The sequence below is a fragment of the Galeopterus variegatus genome, unplaced genomic scaffold (assembly GCF_000696425.1).
Source record: "Galeopterus variegatus unplaced genomic scaffold, G_variegatus-3.0.2 Scaffold224, whole genome shotgun sequence".
In the NCBI taxonomy this organism is placed as follows: domain Eukaryota; kingdom Metazoa; phylum Chordata; class Mammalia; order Dermoptera; family Cynocephalidae; genus Galeopterus; species Galeopterus variegatus.
The window spans coordinates 766547-787537 of record NW_007726335.1 but is presented as its reverse complement, the minus strand read 5'-3'; the positions used below and the strand labels follow the sequence as shown (position 1 = coordinate 787537).

Here is a 20991-nt window from a genome sequence, read left to right as displayed (position 1 = left end):
GCTTGGGGTGAGCACCTGATCTAGGCATTGAATGGGGAAACAAAAGAAGGATGAGCCCACAATCTACCTAGGAAAGTTAGGGCACATTTAGTCACTTAGGAACTTTTAAAAGTATTCTATGCCTTTGAATATAGCAAATATGCATAGGAGAGGGGGGAAGATGGACAGACTAATGGATAGGTAGATCCTGAAATAATCAAAAACGGATCATGTAAAACCACTCTCACTGGGCTTAGTTTGTGGACTGGTAAAGGGAAGAACCAGCTCAGAGATGTGGTAAAATCCAACTTGGGTCCATACCTGCATTTTTTCTAGAGGGCTTCAGTATAAATAGAAAGACAGTATGATAAAGCATATTCAGTTTTATTTGTTTTTTCTGTATCTGGCTCAATAGTCTCTTAGAATGTTTTTCCCTTGTTGACCTCAAGTCCTGTTGCAGATCTAAGAAACATCTTGGGAAGGCCACTGGACTCAGGAAAACGTTCAGTTGGAGGCAATGACCTGAAGAAAAAGACAGTTATGTCCATAGTCAGTAATTTCTGCCCACCTCCTTTCTTATTTCCTCAGGGCTCTCAGTTAAGTATCGTCCTGTACTGGTTTATGGGGAGTTAAGAGGGTGTGGGCCTGAGGGAAGGGCAGGGAGTAGGTCTTACCTGTGTCAGGATACCTCAGTGTTATAGGCACATACACAGTACATAGTGGCAAGGACAGACCTTGAAATGGCTGTGAGCCGAAATTTATGCCACAAGTCTTCACAATGTGTTTGAAGGCTGAGGGGTACAGTGAGATGTGTTGTGTGGCTCTATCACTAACTAGATCAGTGTAGGCAGAGTTTCACCTAACTCTCAAGCATCATTTAATGTGGTAAAACCTCTGAAAAGTTAGAGCAAATTCTCATAATGACCTTAAAAAGAACTTGTAAGAGAGGATGTTGGTGTTTCCTTCCCTTGCCCAGGAGCAAGCATGCCTTTATTTTATTTTATTTTATTATTATTATTTTTTTTTAAAAGATGACTGGTAAGGGGATCTCAACCTTTGGCTTGGTGTTGTCAGCACCACGCTCAGCCAGTGAGCCAACCAGCCATCCCTATATAGGATCCGAACCATGGCCTTGGTGTTATCAGCACCGCACTCTCCCAAGTGAGCCATGGGCCGGCCCCGCAAGCATGCCTTTAAAAAAACAAACAAACAAACAAAAAAACCCCAGGCCTTTCTGAAGTGATTTTTCCTATGGCTTTGAGTTAGGACAGCACTGATGTGTGCCTGGATCATAACTGATGTTGCCACCATCTTACACTAAGCAGTAAACAGTACAGTGAAGTCTGCTAACTGGGTATGTGAAGGGGCACTCAGGATGGCAGCATTATTGAAAGAAAGTGCACTACAGAGGGAAATGGAAAGGAGTAAACATATGAAATATAGTAAGGAAGATGATGGCTTCCCCAGCCCAATTTTTGCTCAGCAGCCCAGCCAGTGCTTGGATCTGCATGTGACCCTATTTCAACCCATCATTTGAGAGGACTCACATTATTTATCCAAGAGATGTAAGCAGAGACCCGGGTGAACACCGTGGGCTTCCTGTAGACATTACAGCCCAGGCTGGACACAAAGCTGGTCACTCCATGTACATAATACTGGCCATTCACCAAGCAATGGAGGGGACCCCCAGAATCACCCTGCAGGGAGGAGAAGCAGAGTCCTAAAACTCCAGATCTTTTGATCTTTGATCCTTTGTTTTAGCTTATACTCCTCCCACCCCAATCTCTGTTTGTGAAATCCTATACAGTTTTAAAGCTCCAATTCAAATCTCTTCTTTCTTTAAGTACTATGGTAAACAACCATAGTACTTCCTCTCTTTTGCAGCATTTATGTCATGTTCTGCCTTGTTTTTTGGTTTCATCATTTGTTTCTACCTCCCACACATATCTATGAGCTTCTTGAGACAGGAAATATGTCTTGCTGATATCTTTCCTCTCCACAGTGCTAGCATAGAATTTTGAACATCTTAAATTTAACAGCTTTTATTGACTTAAATTGAACCTGGGGTAAAGGAAGTAGGGCATTTAAACCAAGCAATTAGATTCATGGTAGGTAATCAACACATGTTTAACTAAACTGAGTGAAGAGGAGAGCAAGTGATGCAGTGGGTAGTGGTTACATTTGCAGACTTAGAGGAACCTGGGTTTATAGAATATAACTTTGATGTACTGGCCAGATGCCAAAAAAAAAAAAAGAATGTGACCTTGAAAGCTTTCTTACTCAGCTCCCAGAATGCCAGGTCTCTAATGTCAGGCATAATATTGGAATATATTTCTCTGGAAGATCTGACCAGTCCAAGAGAAGAGACCTGAAGATACTGACATTAGAGGTCCTCCAACAAAATGGTCTAGCCAGATCACCTGACAGAGAAGTCCGCCACAGATGAATCCCACCTAAGACTCAGATACCCAATCAGCTTTTTACCACCCTACTCTGAAATAAGAGCATGGATCACCAAACATCTAAAGAAAGCCTCTAATATAAAAAGAAAGATCAAAACAAAGAGACAAAGAAATAAATTTTTGAAATGAAGGCAACCAAGACTATGCAGGGAAAAGAAAATAAACAATAAAACTACGATTAATATTGCATCCATAATACAAGAACAGTATGCTATTAAACAGAACATTAAGAGAACATAAAGAGCCTTTGGAAATTATAAATCTGATAGTAAAAATGAAAGATTGGAAGAGTTGGAACATAAAGTAGAATAAACAAAATATAAAGAAAATACAAGGACCAGTTTAGGAGGTAAACATGTGAATAACAGAAATTCTAGAAAGAGAAAACTGAAAATGGAGGGGAGGAAATCATCTACAAACAAGCATTTTCAGAACCAAAGGTTGGGAGTTTCCAGAATGAAAAAACCCACTTAGTGTCCCTCACAATGAACACAAATAGATCCATAACAAGACACAGACGGCTAGGGTCAAGAGAAGATGAAACAGGTCACTTACAAATTAGTGGAGAGTGTTGGGCTGAATTAGTGATAAGTTGACTATGTATTAAGCAAATAAAAAACAATTATTAAGCCCAGGAAGACAACAACAACAAAAATTATGCAGGAATGGAAAAGTAATCCTAGAATACTACTTGATTTAGTTGTGAAGAACACTTTACATAATCATAATAAACACTGAATGTTGATCTAACAAAAATTATTTTGGGAGGTTGAGGTGGGGATAGGAAATTTCATGCTTGGGGGACAGATACGTGTGTATAAAAGGGAGAGAGATCCACATCTGCTTCAATGGCTGAACTTATAAATTAAGTAGCAATGTAAATACATGTATTTTAAAGGTAGGGAGGTAGACTCCAAAAGAATCAGCTGGAAAGAGTTTAAAGTGGCCTTGACTGGGGGAGAGAACTAAGAGTAAAGGGTGTGCAATGACTGTTTCCCATTACTGAGCCTCATAGTCTTATTTGCCAATTTAAGCAATTTAATAGGTAGAGCTACAATAAAAATTAAAACTTAAAAGAGAACTAAGGAAAGAGACCAAAAAGTTCACATAGGGGGTAATTCTTTTAAAGAGGAACTAACTATACCCCATCCCAACTGCTGTTTAGGAAAACATGTTTTCTTGAGATTATCGTACTCAAAACAACCTGAATCTCTTCAACTCACATTCTACCAGGGATTTGAGAATATATTAGGGGCCTGAGGAATGGAAAGTAATTGAATTGTATATAATACCATTGTCTTGTGCTAATTGATCTGAAAAGAGACCAAGGCTCTGGAGGGATAGAGAGTGTGACTGAGGATTTTAGGGCAGAAGGAGAGCTGGAAAAGAACTCAGTGGGAATGGGCTGATTGAAGCGGGAGGGACTCAGTGAATCCACTGTGAGGAGAAAGGTTGGGGACCCAGAATTCTAAAGACATGATAGTTGGGAAACTCTAGTAGGAAGGAACCCTGAGATCTGTCCTCAGAGAATTGTCAATTTGGAATAGTAGCCAGAAGAAGAATACTGTAGTTTTTCCAAATTCGAGGCCTTGAAAGAGAGCAAAGGGACATAACTCAAAAGACTAAACCTTAGGAGGTTATAGGTGAAGCTGGCTGATGAGGACCTGGAAGAGGTTGCATTATGAATTAGTGTCTCTCTCTCTTTTTTTTTTTTAAAAGATGACCTGTAAGGGGATCTTAACCCTTGACTTGGTGTTGTCAGTACCATGCTCAGACAGTGAGCAAACCGGCCATCTATATATGGGATCCGAACCCAGGGCCTTGGTGTTATCAGCACCGTACTCTCCCGAGTGAGCCACGGGCCGGCCCAGTGTCTCTCTTTTTTTCTTTCTTTTCTTTTCTTTTTTTTGGTGGCCGGCCAGCACGAGGATCAGAATTTTCTTTCTTACTCCCCCACCCGCCTCCTTTTTTTCTCTCTTATTCCCATGTAGAGTTTCTGGGATACAGGACTTTTTTCTTTTTCTTTTTGGCAGCTGACAGGTACAGACAGGGATCTGAATGTAGGACTTTTTTTTTTTTGTCTTTTTCCGTGTCTGGCAACGGATCGCAACCCTCAGTGTTGCCCCCGTACCGGACCGGGGACCGGCAATGGGATTGCAACCCTCGGTGTCGCTCCCGCGCCTCGCTCAACCGGTCTGCATGTGGGATCCGAACCCTCGGGCGGGAGCACCACCGCGCTTCCCAAGCGGCGCACTTATCCAGTGCGCCACCGGGCCGGCCCAGGACGTTTTTTTTTTTAACACCAGAAAAGTCTGGGCAAACTGGGATGAGTTGATCACCTTATTTCCACGGTTCTTTGCACTCACCAAAACCCTATTTAATCCTTTCATTCTACAACTTCAGCCAGTGTACCAGCGTCCTGCTGACTTCTCTTCCTCCTCCACCTAGCTTGGACTTTGCAATTGATCTGCAATCCTGTCCTTTTGCCCCACTGAGGCAGGAAAACCCGGCCCTGAATTAATCCATTCTCTACAACTGGGTCTTTGAGTAAAATGGAGTGAATCATACACCACATGGTCATTGCTGGTCTCCAACCTCAGTCTATCAACAACATCTTGGAGGACAATTCTTCTCCCATTCACCTTAATTATTCCAGACCCATATAACCTTTGTCCTTTCATTTCCAGCAGTCAAGCTGACTCCTTCTAGTTCATGAGTAACTAGAAGCAATAATGCATAACACCTGTCAACTTCCAGCTCCCCAGCCTGCAAACCCTTTCTCATTCACAGGTTTGCCTCTCCCTGTTCAAGGCCAGCTCCACCTGTGCTCTTGGTTCTGCCTCTTCCTTCTCCTGTGGGATCCTGTGCCATCCATTATTCCCTCTCTTTGAGTCCACAGGATCTTTTCACCTCGGCTTATTTACGTACTCAATTTTCATCCCTCTTAAAAGAATACCCCCTCCATGACTTGCTGTCTTTAAAACTACCAGATTTTTTCTGTTCTTCCCTTTCAAACAAGATTTTTGGAAGAGTAATCTACATTCACTGCTACATTTCTTTCTTTTTTTTTTTTTTTTGGAGGCTGGCAAGTATGGGCATCCAAACCCTTGATCTTGGTGTTATAACACTGTGCTCTAACCAACTGACCAAACCAACCAGCCTCTCTGCTACACTTCTTACTGCCTATTTATTCCTAACCCTTCAGTTGAGCTTCTGCCCTTCCCACTCCATCAAAACTGCTCTTGTCATGGTTACCAGTGACCCACCAATTGCCAAAAAGGCCACTCTCAGTTTTTTCCCACTGTGGCTCCTGGCTGCACTGTAACTATGTGATGATCTGTCAGTATTTCCTGATTTTTTTTTTTAAAGATGACCAGTAAGGGGATCTTAACCCTTGACTTGGTGTTGTCAGCACCACGCTCTCCCAAGTGAGCCATGGGCCAGCCCTTCCTGAGATTTTATAAAATCCTTATTATCGAGTTTTTCTCTTACCTCTAGTCCTTCTTTCTTAGATCCTAGTGAGTTCTTTGTCCTCCACCCATCGCTGAAGCACGTAAGTATTTATGTTCTGACAGTTCTTCCCCAACTCACTGCTCTTTTCTCATTCTACAACTTTTCCCTAACATCTCATTTACTCTAAGGGTATCTCTAGCCCACTTCTCTCCCTCAGGCTCCACTTTCTTATATCTAATTTCTTACTGGTTATCAATATCTGAGTATTCCATTGGGATCCCAGACTCAACTTGTCCAGAACTGAACACATCACCTTCCCTCTCAAATCCTATAAATCTTCTCATTTGAGGTAGCAACTCCCTTCCCCAAATTAGAATCCTGGCAGTCATTCCAGATCCTCTTCCTTCTTTTCTCCTCTCCATTTCTATCACTGCTGCCCTAATTCAGGCCCTCAAATTTCTAGCCTAGATCATTGCAATAGCCCCCTAACCAGCCTCCCTGCCTCTCTTGCCCTCTTTAAAAACATGGCCTAAACTGTCATAAGAGAACACTTCTAAAAAGCACATCTGAGCATGCTGTTCCCCTGTCGAAATGTCTTCAGTGGTTTCCCAGTGCCTAAGAGATAAAGTTCAGGTCCCTAAGCATGGCATTTGAAGCTGTAAGTCATGTGGCACCTGCTTCCCTCTCTAGCCTCATCTCTTGACATTTCTTAGTATGATAATAGTTTATGTTCTAGCCTAGGGGCCAGCAACCTTTTTCTGTAAAAGGCCAAATAGTAAATATTGTATGCTTTGCAGGCCATACAGTCTTGGTTGCAACTACTGTGTTGCAGTGAAAAAGCAGCCATAAACGATGCATAAATGAACAACTGTGGCTGTGTCACAACAAAATGTTATTTATTCATTTTTATTTTTATTTTTTTAAAGATGACCGGTAAGGGGATCTTAACCCTTGACTTGGTGTTGTCAGCACCATGCTCACCCAGTGAGCTAACCGGTCATCCCTATATGGGATCCGAACCTGTGGCCTTGGTGTTATCAGAACCACACTCACCCGAGTGAGCCACAGGCTGGCCCTAAAATGTTATTTATGGACACTGAAATTTTATGTATTTTTCATGTCATGACATACTCACTAAAAAAATTTTTTCCCTAACCATTAAAAAATGAAGATTAGCCGGTTAACTCATTTGGTTAGAGGGTGGTGCTGGTAACAACAAGGTCATGGGTTCAGATCCCTGTACCAGCCAGCCACAAAAAAACCCAAAACCAAACCATTCATAAATGTAATAACCATTCTTAGCTCATGCACCATACAAAAACAGACTGCTCTAGCCACAGGGAACATGCTGTAATCCTCTATGTGTTCTAGGCTGTTTCTTGGCCCCATGCCTTTATTCTTTTTTTTTTTTTTTTTTTTTTTTTTTTTTTTTTTTTTTTTTGTCTTTTGTCTTTTTCCGTGTCCGGCAACGGATCGCAACCCTCAGTGTTGCCCCCGTACCGGACCGGGGACCGGCAACGGGATCGCAACCCTCGGTGTTGCTCCCGCGCCTCGCTCAGCCAGTGAGCGGGAACCGGTCTGCATGTGGGATCCGAACCCTCGGGCGGGAGCGCCGCCGCGCTTCCCAAGCGGCGCACTATCCAGTGCGCCACCAGGCCGGCCCCCCCATGCCTTTATTCATGTTGTTCTCTTCCTCTGAACATCTTTTCCCATTTTTTCCTGGCTTACTCCTATTTAACTTTTTCAGGACTCACTTACGAATTCCACTTTCTTGGAGAAGGCAAGTTTTTTGTGACCTCAGCAGGTGGAGGGAAGTACCTATCCTTGGGTTCTCATATCACCCTATGCATATCTTTATTATAACACTTAACCACATTGTATTACAATGTTCTGTTGTGTGTGTGCCCCTCTGGTTTCTCTACTTGACACTCTTTGATTCATTTTTATATCACTAGCACTTAGCACAGTGCCTGGAATATAGTAGATACACAATGAACATTTCTTGAACTGCATTAAGAAACTGTAAGATGGTTTATTGTTGATTGATCTTGTATAAATAGGGCCGAGCCCGTGGCACACTTGGGAGAGTGCAGCGCTGGGAGCGCAGCAGCGCTCCTGCCACGGGTTCGGATCCTATATAGGGATGACCGGTTCGCTCACAGTGCTCACTGGCTGAGCGCGGTGCGGCCGGTCTCAAAAAGGACAAAAAAAAAAAAAAAGATCTTGTATAAATAGGATTCTCTCTATTATATATAAACTAATATAAAATTATTTTGTATGCTTTCCCCTACCATACTTACCTGTACATACTGCCATAAATACTACTGGGGTAAAGGGGTGGTGGTGTAGAAACTTCTAGAAAAGTTGGGGTTGATGGGGGGGTTATGTTACACACAATTACAACTACCCCTCCAGGCCCAACCCCATCGGTGCCATAAAAAAATCTAGGTAATGAACAACTTCTGAAAATACACACATATGCCAACACACTAATGTTGGGCCACATACAAGCTTTTGAGGTGGGCGGCATTGAGCAAGATGAATTTTAAGTTTCCTTTCAACTTTGACATTCTGTGAGTATAGCATTACTACCACAGAATCATTCTCTCTCAAATGCCAGAGTAGAAAGTTGAGTCTATACATGGGAATGAGAGATGGTGTGGAAAAGGGGGTGAGAAGGGGGGGGACTTTGGGAGGCAGAGTGACAGAATCTGGGGTGGGACTCTGACACTTCCTGTATGTATTTACCTGACATCCAGAGTGAACTCCATCTCCTCCAGCACACACCATGGTGCTCTTTACAGTGGAGCCCCAGTAGGAAGAGCCGGAGCAGGTGGCATAGTCCACGGAGGGCAGGTAAGCCTGCTGCAGGGTCTGGGATAGCCACCCATTGGCTGAACAGGAGACACAGCACTGGAGGTCAGCCCCAGGTGCTGTCCAGGAAAAAACGTTCCTTGCCCTGCCAAACCTTCCCTGCCCTGCCAAACCTTCCCAAGCTCTGATGGAAGCTGAACCCAGAGCAAACCCCTTCTCTCTGTTGCATGTCATGGATCCTCCTCTCTACTCTGACTCTATGGCAGCTACAGGCCCCTTCCTTCAGGGAGTCATCATTGCTCACTGTTCCTCGGCTCCAAACCACCAGTCCTACTCCTACTTTTTTCCCACTTATTTAAGTAACGAGAATGGTTGTATCTGTTGAAAACTTATCTGTCTGTTCTGCTTCCTCCTTACACTGTAAGCCTCATGAAACAGAACTGGGATTGTGCATGCTTGATTCCATTTCTTAAGAGCTTGGTGCAGCTTTCCTTTATCTAGCTCTTTTGACTTTTCAAAGCCTTTACACATGTATTATTCCTTTGGATCATTACAACAACACTTTCATGTTATGGATCAAGAAATTGAACCACAATGACATTAAATGAACAGTGCAGAGCTGGATTAGAAGCATGTGTCTCTCCCAACTCCAAGTTTTCCCAGTAGACTGGCCGCTCTCTGCCAGAAGCCCAAATACTGTCTGATGGCTGACAGACTTCTGTGTCACGTTTAGTTTCTGCCCTTTTTAACTATCTCTCTTCACAGCCGTCCACTTTTCCATGTTATCTGAATAACATTCCCTGCCAGAATGATGGGAATGACCAAGAGAGCTGAGGCCTCCTCTGCTCCTGACTTATTTTGATCTACAGCTGCCCCTGGGTCATTCATCAAACTCACAGCCCAGTGCCTGCCTATGGAAGTAGCATGATGGTGTGATGAGCACCAGAGTGAGAGCCAGGATGCCTGGTTTTGGACCCAGCTTTTACTAACTAGTCATATGATCATGGTTCTTAATTTCTTTGGGCCTCAGTTTCCTCGTGTATAAAGTGAGGGGATGGTACAAAATACTCTCGGAGGTAAGACTTTCTTTAGTTCTAAGAGTCCTTGAATCTCTGACTTGACTATTCCACAGCCCATTCTTAGCTTGATTTAATACATTGGTTAGTTTATGGTTCTTTTGGTTCCTGGTCTCTGGCTATAATGTGACCCAGAAGCTCAGCTACCTAATCAAGATCACTGTGGGGGGTGCCAATGTAGATGACTTACTCTTGGTCAGGCCCCAGCCTGTGATGTAGCAGGCACTGTTGTTAGGCAGGATGGTTTTCTCCTGGGGCAGAACACCCAGCTGGACGTAGTCATTGAGGGTAATGTTCTGGGCCAGGTGCAACAGGGCGATGTCATAGCTGCAGGAGGAAAAGAGATGACTTACGCATGGGATCAGTCCTTACCTCAGGTCAGCCCTAAGCCTTTGTGTCCCCATGGAATTGGAAACCAGTGACATAGAAGGAGGCTAACTTGCTAAGCCTCAAACTTGAGCAATTACAAACTTGGGTTGCAGGACATTATATGTTTAGCAGCATCATCTGCTGGTGGGATTTTGGAATTGCAGCCTAACTGATCTCTGCAACCTAGGGAAATGGAGAATGGGGAATCAGAAAGGAGCAGAGTGGTGTGATCTTGGTGGCAGAGTTCTCAAAGAAGAAAAATGTAAAAGGCTGCATGGCTCTGAAAGCCCTGCAGAAATAGCCTAGTTACCTGAACCCATCCCATTCTCCACACTCTACAGAACTGACCACCATTTTAATGACTTCTCTTTCAAAAGTTTCCAACTTGCAGTTTTCACATGTAAGATTCAGTTTAATAAATTTACTTTAGCAATGGAGTCTATTCCATAAAGTGAATAACAAGTAAGAATTTTAAAAAAACAATAAAAACAGAAAAACTAAATTCTGCAGAGAAGGGGCTTCAGGTAAATCTAATCATGCAAACAGCCTAGATCAAACAAATCCCAAAGATCTTCAAAAATTCTCAAGCCCTCCAAAATCTAAATTCTCAAAGTCGTTCTGGATGAATGAGCCAGCTCATTGTTCCCTCCAGGACATGGTACCCTCTGTCAGGCTCAACTGGGCTCCTCAGCAAAAGGCCACGCCACAAGCCCCGGACTAGGTTTCAGGTAATGCAATCCCTCTAGACCTCTGGGAGAACATGTGAAGGAAGCTGGGACCCAATTGCTGGACAATTGGCCCTCCACCTCCCAGCCCAGGTTAGCTGGCCTTGTCCTACCCGGCAGCCACATTATTGCTATTCCAGGATGGATGTATCACAATGTCCTGCACACCCACGTACTGCTCGGTGCCATCGTTTTGGGTCAGGTTGTGGTCTCCAACCACCACACGATAGGTCATTTCACTGGAATGAGAGAAAGAAGCCCTGAGTGACTGGGAGCTCAAACCGTCTCTTTTCCCTCTTAGAGAAAAGTTGGAAAGCTGTCTTATATATTGTCCTTTAGACAGTAACCCATCTTACCTGGCCTAGGCTTCAACTTCATTATTGCAGTTTATTAAGCTAAACATCACAGGCTGGATATCTTGTAACCTGGGAGAAGTGTGGTGAGTATAAATGAAATAATGGCTCTCAGCCACAGAGGGATTACGAGTGAAGTATAAACTTCTAAACTAGTAGTTCTTTTTTTTTTTTTAAAAAAAAAGATGACCAGTAAATGGATCTTAACCCTTGACTTGGTGTTGTCAGCACCACACTCTCCCAAGTGAGCCACGGGCCGGCCCCTAAAACTAGCAGTTCTTAGGGGCTGGCCTATGGCTCACTTGGGAGAGCGTGGTGCTGACTACACCAAGTCAAGGGTTAAGATCCATTTACTAGTCATCTTTTTTTTTAAAAAAAAAGATGACTAGTAAATGGATCTTAACCCTCGACTTGGTGTTGTCAGCTCCACGCGCTCCCAAGTGAGCCACGGGCCGGCCCCTAAAACTAGCAGTTCTTAGGGGCTGGCCTATGGCTCACTTGGGAGAGTGTGGTGCTGATGGCACCAAGGTCATGGGTTCAGATCCCTATATATAGGGATGGCCAGTTGGCTCACTTGAGAGAGTGTGGTCCTGACAACACCAAGTTAAGTGTTGGGATCCCCTTACCGGTCATCTTTTTTAAAAAAACAAACAAAAAAGCACTAGTAGTTCTTAAAGTGTGGTCTCTGGACCAGCAGCAAACTTGTTAGGAAGGCAAATTAACAGGCCTCACCCTGGACCTACCAGATCAGAAACTGCTGGCTGGAACTCAGCACCCTATGCCTTCCAGGTGATTCTGATGTATGCTTAAATTTCTTTTTTTTTCTTTTTTTGATACATACTTAAATTTGAGAAGCATTGCTCCAGACAAATATGAAAAAATAGTTACCAGTCAGATGTTGATGAGGCACTTAAGTATTTATTCAATCCTCACAAGAACTCTATAAAGTAGGTATTATTACCTTGTTTCATAGATAGGAGAATGGGAGCATGGAGAAGCTAAGTTAGTTGCCAAGGTTACATAGCTAGAATTTGGTGGAATGAGATTTGAACCTGAGCCTGCCTGACTCAAAAATTTGTACTTTCGGGCCGGCCCCGTGGCGCACTCGGGAGAGTGCAGTGCTTGCGAGCACAGCGGCGCTCCCGCTGCGGGTTCGGATCCTATATAAGGATGGCTGGTGCGCTCACTGGCTGAGCGCGGTGTGGGTGACACCACGCCAAGGGTTGCGATCCCGTTACCGGTCACAAAAAGGACAAAAAAAAAAAAAATTTGTACTTTACTTTTTTTTTCTCTCTTTTTTTTTCTTTTAAAAGATGACCGGTAGGGGCCGGCCCGTGGCTCACTCGGGAGAGTGCGGTGCTGATAACACCAAGGCCGCGGGTTCGGATCCCGTATAGGGATGGCCGGTTTGTTCACTGGCTGAGCATGGTGCTGACAACACCAAGTCGAGGGTTAAGATCCCCTTACTGGTCATCTTTTAAAAAAAATAAAATAAATAAAAATAAAATAAAATAAAGTCCTGCCCTTAAAGTCCTGCCCTGAGGAACCAAAGTTATATATTCCTCCAGAAGGGCTAGCCTCTTCTCCTCCCAGGGACTCGGAAAAGCTCCTCCCAGGGACTCGGAAAAGCTCATCCTTGTTTTTCTCACCTGTCCACACAGTGAGCAGCTGTCATCACCCAGTCCTGTCTGATGAGGGTCCCTCCACAGGTATGATGCCAGAAACCTCTGTACAGGTACTGGAGGGAAATCTACATGGGGAGGGAGGAAAGAGGGATAGGTTGGTGTTTCTCAAAAGACTTTGTCCCCAACTACATGCCATCTCCTTAAATTCATGCTGTCCCTGAAAATGGTCTCCAACTTTCTGGGCTAGGGATAGCAAATAGATTTTATTTGACTTGCCAATTGCTATCAGTTGGTTGGTAGCTGCCACCTGGAGGGTGGTATTGAGAAGGGGTGTGTAGATGCCTCGGGAGTCAGGAGGAAAGAGTGCTCCATCATTTGGTGATATTTGCAGTGTACATGGATGGAGGTGTAAAGGTGCGCATGCATGTGCACAAGCGCGCACACACACGCTGTGTTTGGCATTCTTTCTCTAGGTTATTGTAATGGGCCTAGAACTCAGGTCCTTCCAACTCCATTCCCTATTGGAAAGGAAATGTACTCAAGTAATTGCTCTATCTCCTAAGCTCCACAGGCTTAGGTCTCCAGAGCTCTCCCTTCAATGTTTTAATGTTTTCAAGACATACCCTGTCCCCCTCCTGCACAACCCCCACTTCAGGGAATATTTAAAAATACCAATGGAATGTTCATTTTTATCAGTTAATGTCCCTTCCCCAGCACTAATATTACATAATAACTCTACTCCTGAAAATTGGAGCTAAAACTTGTGTAAATTGAGACTAACCCTAATTGCAGCAATTCCCTCAAAGTGTTGCTATTCACCAGTAAACTTGCCAGTTTTACACATTAGATTTGCTTAAATTAGGGCCCAGCTGTCCTGTTCCAAAAATGGAATCTCTTTAAATAGCCAAATAAGCAATATGCTCTACTTGGGTGAGTGTATGTGTATGCACAAGCATGGGTGACACACATCGTGTGCAGTGGTGTGTGCATGTGTGTTTCAAGGTGTGTGGAGTCTGAGGTGCAGGTCTGGCACACAGTCTGGTGAGCATGGCACAAGTGGTGTCTCTGGGAGTATAAATGTAGTTTGTATTTCGGTGTGTGCTTGGGAAAGTGAGTGTGGTTGGTGGCATTTAAATCCCCTCTTCCAAGCCTTTTACATTTAGGAAACCACCTAAGCCTACTTTGTTTCACCCATTTTATAAGTCTAGATCTAGACAGTAGGAGAGCTGTCTGTTGATAAGGACATACACACACACACAATACTTTATGACAGTCCACAGTAACTCTTATTTGTATGGGAGTCTGGGGCTGTGAAGGAATACCCACCTGAGAGGGCCAGGAGTTCCTCTGGGCCTCAGTCCCTCCAACTACCCGGGCATTGGTTTCCGGAAAGTCCTGGGTGCTGTGTCCTTTGTGGGGCAGAAGAAAAGTGAGTGATGACTAAGCATGGGGTCAGTCCGGGGTGAGGGTGAGGGGTGGCAATTGTACTTTGAGGAATGTTAGCCTAGTCTGCAAATTCACAGCTCCTCCCTGACAAATGAGGGGCCCAGCTGTGAATTCTCTGAGTCCCTTTTGAAAGCAGGGGAGTCTGAGTGCCTTCTGTTCCCCCAGGTGTCCCCAAAACTCTGGCATGCAGGAATGACCTATCTCAAATCACCAGGCTAGAGCCCTAGAACCTCCTTGTGGTCTCAGCCTTGTTCAAGGTCACCCCTTGCCTGAGGATTACCCCTAGCCCCCAAAGCTTTGGCAGGATTCTCCAGGGGGCAGGGACAGCAGTGCCCATCCCAGACAGGCAATTACTAAGGATGTCCTCCTGTTGAAAGGGGTGGTGGGGAAGCCAGGACCCCGGAAGGGGTTTCTCTCTGCTTTGTGGCTCAGGGACCTGCCACCCAGGGAGGCTTGCATGGCTGGTGGAGTTGCTCTTTTCTCTCTTGGGCTCCAGGGGAGTAAAGTTTTTTGCTAGACTCACAGAGTTTCCCACCCTGCTGTGGGATAGGGGGCTGTCCTGGGCTTAGGGAAAACTTTCCAACCCTTCTGCTGAAATCCTCCTCCCTGTAGAACTCAGACCAAATGATCCACTTACCATAAAGGACCAGCACGGCAAACACCAGGAAGTGCAGCATGTTGCCAGAGAGTAGACCACTGCCCCCTTGCCATGAACCAAGCCCTCTTTGTATTCCTCTTATCAGCAGCTTTACTGACTTCTTCCTGCCAGCTGGCAGGGATGCGGTTGGAAGGCAGCGAAAATCACAGGTGACATGGAAATACAAATGAAAAGATTTCTTTTCAAGTAAACTAATTTACCTGTTATTCAAAGACAGAACAAGGTCAGGGCTGAATTACTCATCTGCTTTTAGTTGAAAACATCCAACAAACACTTCTCTTAGAAATAAAATGGAGAACTGTGACTGGCTTTTCCCCCAGGATGCTCCCCTCGTTGTCTGTCGCTGCTTCACTGTCCTCACTTTCACCATACATGCAGAGACTTGTCCTGTGCACTAGCAGGTAGGGCAGAGGGGTGATGGGTGGGGAGAGTGGTTATCAAGAAGAAGGAAGACACAGCAACATCTCCCTGCCCAAAGAGGGAGACGGGGCATGCTCCTAGGAGCAGACGTAGTGCAAATGCAGGGAGACAAAAGCAAAGTAGACACAGTGGGGAGAATTCTGGTGGAGGAAGGTACTGAGAAACAGGTTTGGGGAGACTCTCAGATGGAGAGCCAAAAGGAGAGCTACTAGAGAAGGAGAATGGGGGCAAGCTAGAAAAGGGAACTCTAAGAAAAGGTAAGCGGCCTGAAGACTGTGAAGGTGGAGGCAGAGGGTGTGGGAGGTGAGGAGCAGGTGGGTCTTCCAGGAGATGAAAGGCTCTGCCCATCAAAGTCAGTAGAGGAGGAAGGAGGGAGGTACGGTGTGCCTTGAGGTGGGCAGAGGACCTTCCTTGAATTGGGAACAAAATGATCAGAGCCACTGCAGGCACCAGAGCAGAGGACTGGGGATGGAACAGTGATGGTAGCAAATCATGGGATTTTGATTTAGGCAGGGAGAAGCTGGGAAGCCTACAGGGAAGCAGGAAAATCACCTGGCCCACTGGGGCTTTTATTGCTTAGACACTTCAGAATCCAAGCTACATGGCTGCAGTAGTGGGAGAGGCCTGGAAAAGGCTGTTCGAATGAGTCTGCACAGACTGTCACCTATTCAGGGTTCTTAAGCTGTTCAAGGGAGTTGCACTTTGATGCTCAGTGTCTTAGTCAGTTTTCTGCTGCTGTAACAGAAGACCACAGGTTGGGTAATTTATACAGAACAGAAGTTTATTTGGCTCACAATTCTGGAGGTTGGGAAGTCCAAGCGCATGGTGCTGGAGAGGGTCATCCCATAGTAGAATGCGGGAGGGCAACTAAGTGTGCCAGACAGAGAGAAAAAGGGGGCCAAACTCCCACGATAACTAACCCACTGTCTCAATAATGGCATTAATCCATCTATGAGGGCAGAGCGCTCATGACCTAATCACCTCTTAAAGGCTCCATCTCTCGGGCTGGCCCGGTGGTGCACTGGATAGTGCGCCGCTTGGGAAGCACGGCGGCGCTCCCGCCCGAGGGTTCAGATCCCACATACAGACCGGTTCCCGCTCACTGGCTGAGCGAGGCGCGGGAGCAACGCCCAGGGTTGCGATCCCGTTGCCGGTCCCGGTCTGGTACGGGGGCGACACTGAGGGTTGCAATCCGATGCCGGACACGGAAAAAGACAAAAAAAAAAAAGGCTCCATCTCTCAATACTGTTATAATGGCAGCTAAATTTCAACATGAGTTTTGGAAGGGACATTCAAACCAAAACACTCAAGTAACCTGGAGGGCTCCCTCTCCAGTCCAAATTCCAGCATTCTGACACAAAGTGGACCTCAGAGAGGAGAGCTGAGCTGGGCTAGGGAACCCAGGGCATCTCTTATCATTCTCCTCCCACCTCCCTGCCCCCTCTGGAGAATAAGGAGACAGCTGTAGCCCCAGGATGAAGAGTACAAGAGGTTACCCCTTGACATCAGGTTACCCCTTGACATCACATACTTCAAAGTGGTGAAACTCTAAGGGAAGAGCCAATTTCACATCTATCTCTGTACTCCTGGACTAGCCCAGAGAATCTCAATCTGTATTTGCTTAAAAATCAAACTCTACTGCTGCAATCAGTGCCTAATCTCCTATTCTGGTCAGACTCTTTTTTATTCTCACTCTTAGTGTTAGGTATAGACAGTGGCCTTGGCTTAAATTTTGAGACACTGCATTTCTTCTGACTAAGCAATTCCAATTCTAGGAGTGCATCCTTTTGAAATAAACATAGGCACAAAAAAAAATGTTAAGGTTTTGGGTTATAGTATAGTTTGTCACAGAACTGGGTAGTATAATTAGTCACAAAGATTGTCACAAAATTGGGAAAAACCTAAGTATAAGGGAAAGTTAAATAAATTGGGTTTAACCTTACTATGGGATACTATGCAGCTTTAGAAAAATGAGTTAGACTTGAATGAATAAACATGAAAAGATATCCTTGCTATATTAAGTGAAGAAAGCAAGTTGCAAACAATATGGTACTGTGTGTATATATATTTGCATATGCGTAGAAAAAGGCATGGAAAGGTCAACATGCCAATTTGTAAACAGTTATTACCTCTAGAGAATGAATCAATAGGCATAGGGCACCATAAGGATAAATTTCCCCTTTTTTTTTTTTTAAAGATGACCGGTAAGGGGATCTTAACCCTTGACTTGGTGTTGTCAGCACCACGCTCAGCCAGTGAGCGAACCGGCCATCCCTATGTGGGATCCGAACCCGGGGCCTTGGTGTTATCAGCACCGCACTCTCCCGAGTGAGCCACGGGCCGGCCCTAAATTTCACCTTTTTAAACCTTTTTTTCTTGTATATTATTTGACTTTTCTCCACAGTATCACTTTTGTAATTAAAAATAATTAAAGAATAAATTCTGGGACATTTAGCTATTTTTGGCAAATGGCCCCAATATTCTTCAAGTATATTCTTCCCAGAGGGGACCAGCCCTTCAATGCTAAGGTGAGAGGCTCCTGGAGCCAGTGTACAGGGCTGGCAGCAAGGTTTTAGGAGATGGGGGTGGGCTTTGGGTTAGTTCTGAGAATGGTTGGAGGGGTGGATTTTGAGGAAGGGTGCAGGTGTTCAGTTAGGGAACAGCCAGCTTTGGCTAAGGGGAAGGCCATGAAGCTAGTTTCTTGAGCCTTCCTGCCACCCCTGCCAGTGCCCTTTCCCACTTGTTGACCACCTCCCTTCCCTAGTCCTCCCCTCACCCCCAAACCTGGGCCCACTCTCTAGGCACAGCCTGTGGTCTTTTCTCCCTCCTGCTGCATCTCTCACTCCCTGTGAGTTACTCTTAGTTGACTGCTCCCGGAGATACTATGCTATTTGGAGCAGGCAAGAAGACCCTTCCTGGCACCACAACAGAGCACCTAGGTTGGGCATATATCATGATATGATGGCTGGGGAGATGTTGGATGATACTGGGATAAAAGGCAAATAATCAATGCCTGATAAATCTTTCCATATTTAATGTAACAAAGAGTAAGGCTAGGGTTAGGGTTAGGAACTATGACTCTCTGTGGCTTACTTGACCAATTTAAAATATATATATATTTATTATTATTATATTTTTACATTCTAAGATGTTGCGGAGCAGTTGGGTAGAGGGGGAGAGGGAAAGGGGGAGGGGGATAGGGTAGGAGGACGAGTAAGGGGGAAGGGGCGTGGTTGAGGCCTGTGGCACTCCCCTCATTCTGACAGAGGAGCCCAGGGGGCTTCTGGCGGTGGCTTGGTCGTGGCTGGGCTGGATGTAGACATCAGGGGGATGTGGCTGAGGCCCTCAGCTCCCCAATCTGAGCTCAGGCCAGGGGGTCTTCCGGTGGGGCTTGGTCATCACTAGGCTGGATGTAAATGTCAGGGGGAGGGAGGGGCGTGGCTGAGGTCTTTGGCCCTTTCCCCACCCCAGCTTGGGAGCCCATTGGGCTTCCAGTCCGTCTGGGTTTTTTTTTTTTTTTTTTTAAAGATGACCGTTAAGGGGATCTTAACCCTTGGCTTGGTGTTGTCAGCACCACGCTCAGCCAGTGAGCAAACCAGCCATCCCTATATAGGATCCGAACCCATGGCCTTGGTGTTATCAGCACCGCACTCTCCCGAGTGAGCCACGGGCCGGCCCTCCATCTAGGTTTTATAGGTTCTCTTTGGTGGTGTTAACCTTTATTGGTTTTTTTTGTTTGTTTCTTTTAACTTTTTTTTTTTAAGGGGATCTTAACCCTTGATTTGGTGATGTCAGCACCACACTCTCCCAAGTGAGCCAACCGGCCATCCCTATGTAGGGACCCGGACCCATGGCCTTGGTGTTATCAGCACCGCACTCTCCCGAGTGAGCCACGGGCCGGCCCTCCATCTAGGTTTTATAGGTTCTCTTTGGTGGTGTTAACCTTTATTGGTTTTTTTTGTTTGTTTGTTTTGTTTTTAAAGATGACCGGTAAGGGGATCTTAACCCTTGACTTGACTTGGTGTAGTCAGCACCATGCTCTCCCCAGTCAGCAAACTAGCCATCCCTATATAGGGATCTGAACCCATGGCCTTGGTGTTATCAGCACCGCACTCTCCCAAGTGAGCCACGGGCCAGCCCTAACCTTTATTGGTTAATATCGAAATTTTGTCTCTGATTTGTGGGGTTTTTTTTTCCTCTTTCAGTTCTGTGTTGGATTATTTGCTATTCCTACCACTTAAACTGCACTGGAACTAATTTGTTGTCCTTTGCTTACATCTAAAATGGGGGAACTTCCTGTGGGAACCAGCACTTAAGCCCTGTGGTTGAACTAAACTGCTGCTTTGCTGCTGATTCTCTGGGGAAGGCTTTTTGTGCAGCTCAGGTTTTAACTGTTGACCTTGTTAGCACTTCTGGGTCTTGTGAGGTCCAGTACGCCTGGGTTGTGTGGAAACTCTGGTCTGGGCCTGAAGTTCTTCAGCACACTATACCCTCTGCAGTTCTATATTCCTGACCAGTCTCTACTGAGTGGTCCTGTGCTGATTAGAGGGCAGATCAGCTGTCCATGCTGTGCCCCAGTGTTCTCTTGGTGGGCCCGTCTCCCCCACTGCCTTCACTCTAAACACTTCCCATAGGATGGGCCATGCACCTGACCCTTGCAGTGACTCTGCCTCTGAGTGGCTCCTTTTTTCAGCTGTGGCTCCTTGCTCCTAGGTGTGTCCACGGGAACACTGTTAGTGGTCTAGCTAGCCTGGGGTCCACCAAGGCCCTCTTCTCCCCTATAGTCTCCAAGCAACCTCACGTAAAGGGCATTGTTGTGGCTTTTGCCAACTCTTGCTCTGTATGCTCACCAGTGGCAGCTTTGAAGCTGTTGGGGCTTGAAATGGTCAGAGTGGTCCTTTCTCTCATCAAAGTTTCTCCTGCCTTCATGAATTCTGTAGGTCTCTCCTTCTTTTCCCCGGGTGTCTAGCGGCCCCAGCTTGGCAGTTATTGCTTATTAACAGTTGTAAATTGGTTGATGGTGGGAGACAGTGACACTGGGTACTGTTTATTCTGCCATCTTGACCCTATCTACTCTACCTATTAGCATGGCATTCAAAGCCTTTCTTAGTTGGGCCCCAACCCAGTCTTCCACAGGACTGACTTACCCAGCAGGCACAGTGCCTAGGGCACACAATACAAAAATGTTTAAGCTTTTTTAAAAATCAGAAGAAATACGGGCCGGCCCGGTGGCGCACTGGATAGTGCGCCACTTGGGAAGCACGGCGGCGCTCCCGCCCGAGGGTTCGGATCCCACATACAGACCGGTTCCCGCTCACTGGCTGAGTGAGGCACGGGAGCAGCGCCGAGGGTTGCGATCCCGTTGCCGGTCCCCGGTCCGGTGCGGGGGCAACACTGAGGGTTGCGATCCGTTGCCGGACACGGAAAAAGACAAAAGACAAAAAATAAATAAATAAATAAAAAAAATAAAAAAAATAAAAATCAGAAGAAATACACTACATAAAATCAGACTGGATTATATTTGTCTTTATACCAATGCAATCATAAAATATATTTTTTAATATACACATATTTTTTATGGAGCAAGGATCCTATGAAGGCAAAAGTGCCC

At 45.4% G+C, this 20991-nt stretch overlaps 1 protein-coding gene across 1 annotated transcript; it reads right to left on the bottom strand.

The window, feature by feature from the left end:
- Positions 1–415: 415 nt before the first annotated feature.
- Positions 416–14985, bottom strand: CELA1 (chymotrypsin-like elastase family, member 1). The gene is made up of 8 exons (XM_008566146.1): positions 14940–14985; positions 14183–14265; positions 12881–12981; positions 10992–11117; positions 9975–10111; positions 8643–8788; positions 1527–1676; positions 416–501 (listed from the first exon to the last, which is right to left on the bottom strand). Exons 1-8 carry the CDS (start codon positions 14977–14979, stop codon positions 484–486), a joined length of 801 nt encoding a protein of 266 aa, XP_008564368.1. The 5' UTR covers positions 14980–14985; the 3' UTR covers positions 416–483.
- Positions 14986–20991: the final 6006 nt, after the last annotated feature.

Coding starts and splice junctions, on each gene's coding strand:
- CELA1 (XM_008566146.1), bottom strand. CDS start 14,979: ATGCTGCACTTCCTGGTGTTTGCCGTGCTGGTCCTTTATG. Junction 11,118..12,880: donor GCTGCTCACTGTGTGGACAG/GTGAGAAAAACA, acceptor CTCTCATTCCAG/TGAAATGACCTATCGTGTGG. Junction 10,112..10,991: donor AGCAATAATGTGGCTGCCGG/GTAGGACAAGGC, acceptor TTCCTCCTGCAG/CTATGACATCGCCCTGTTGC.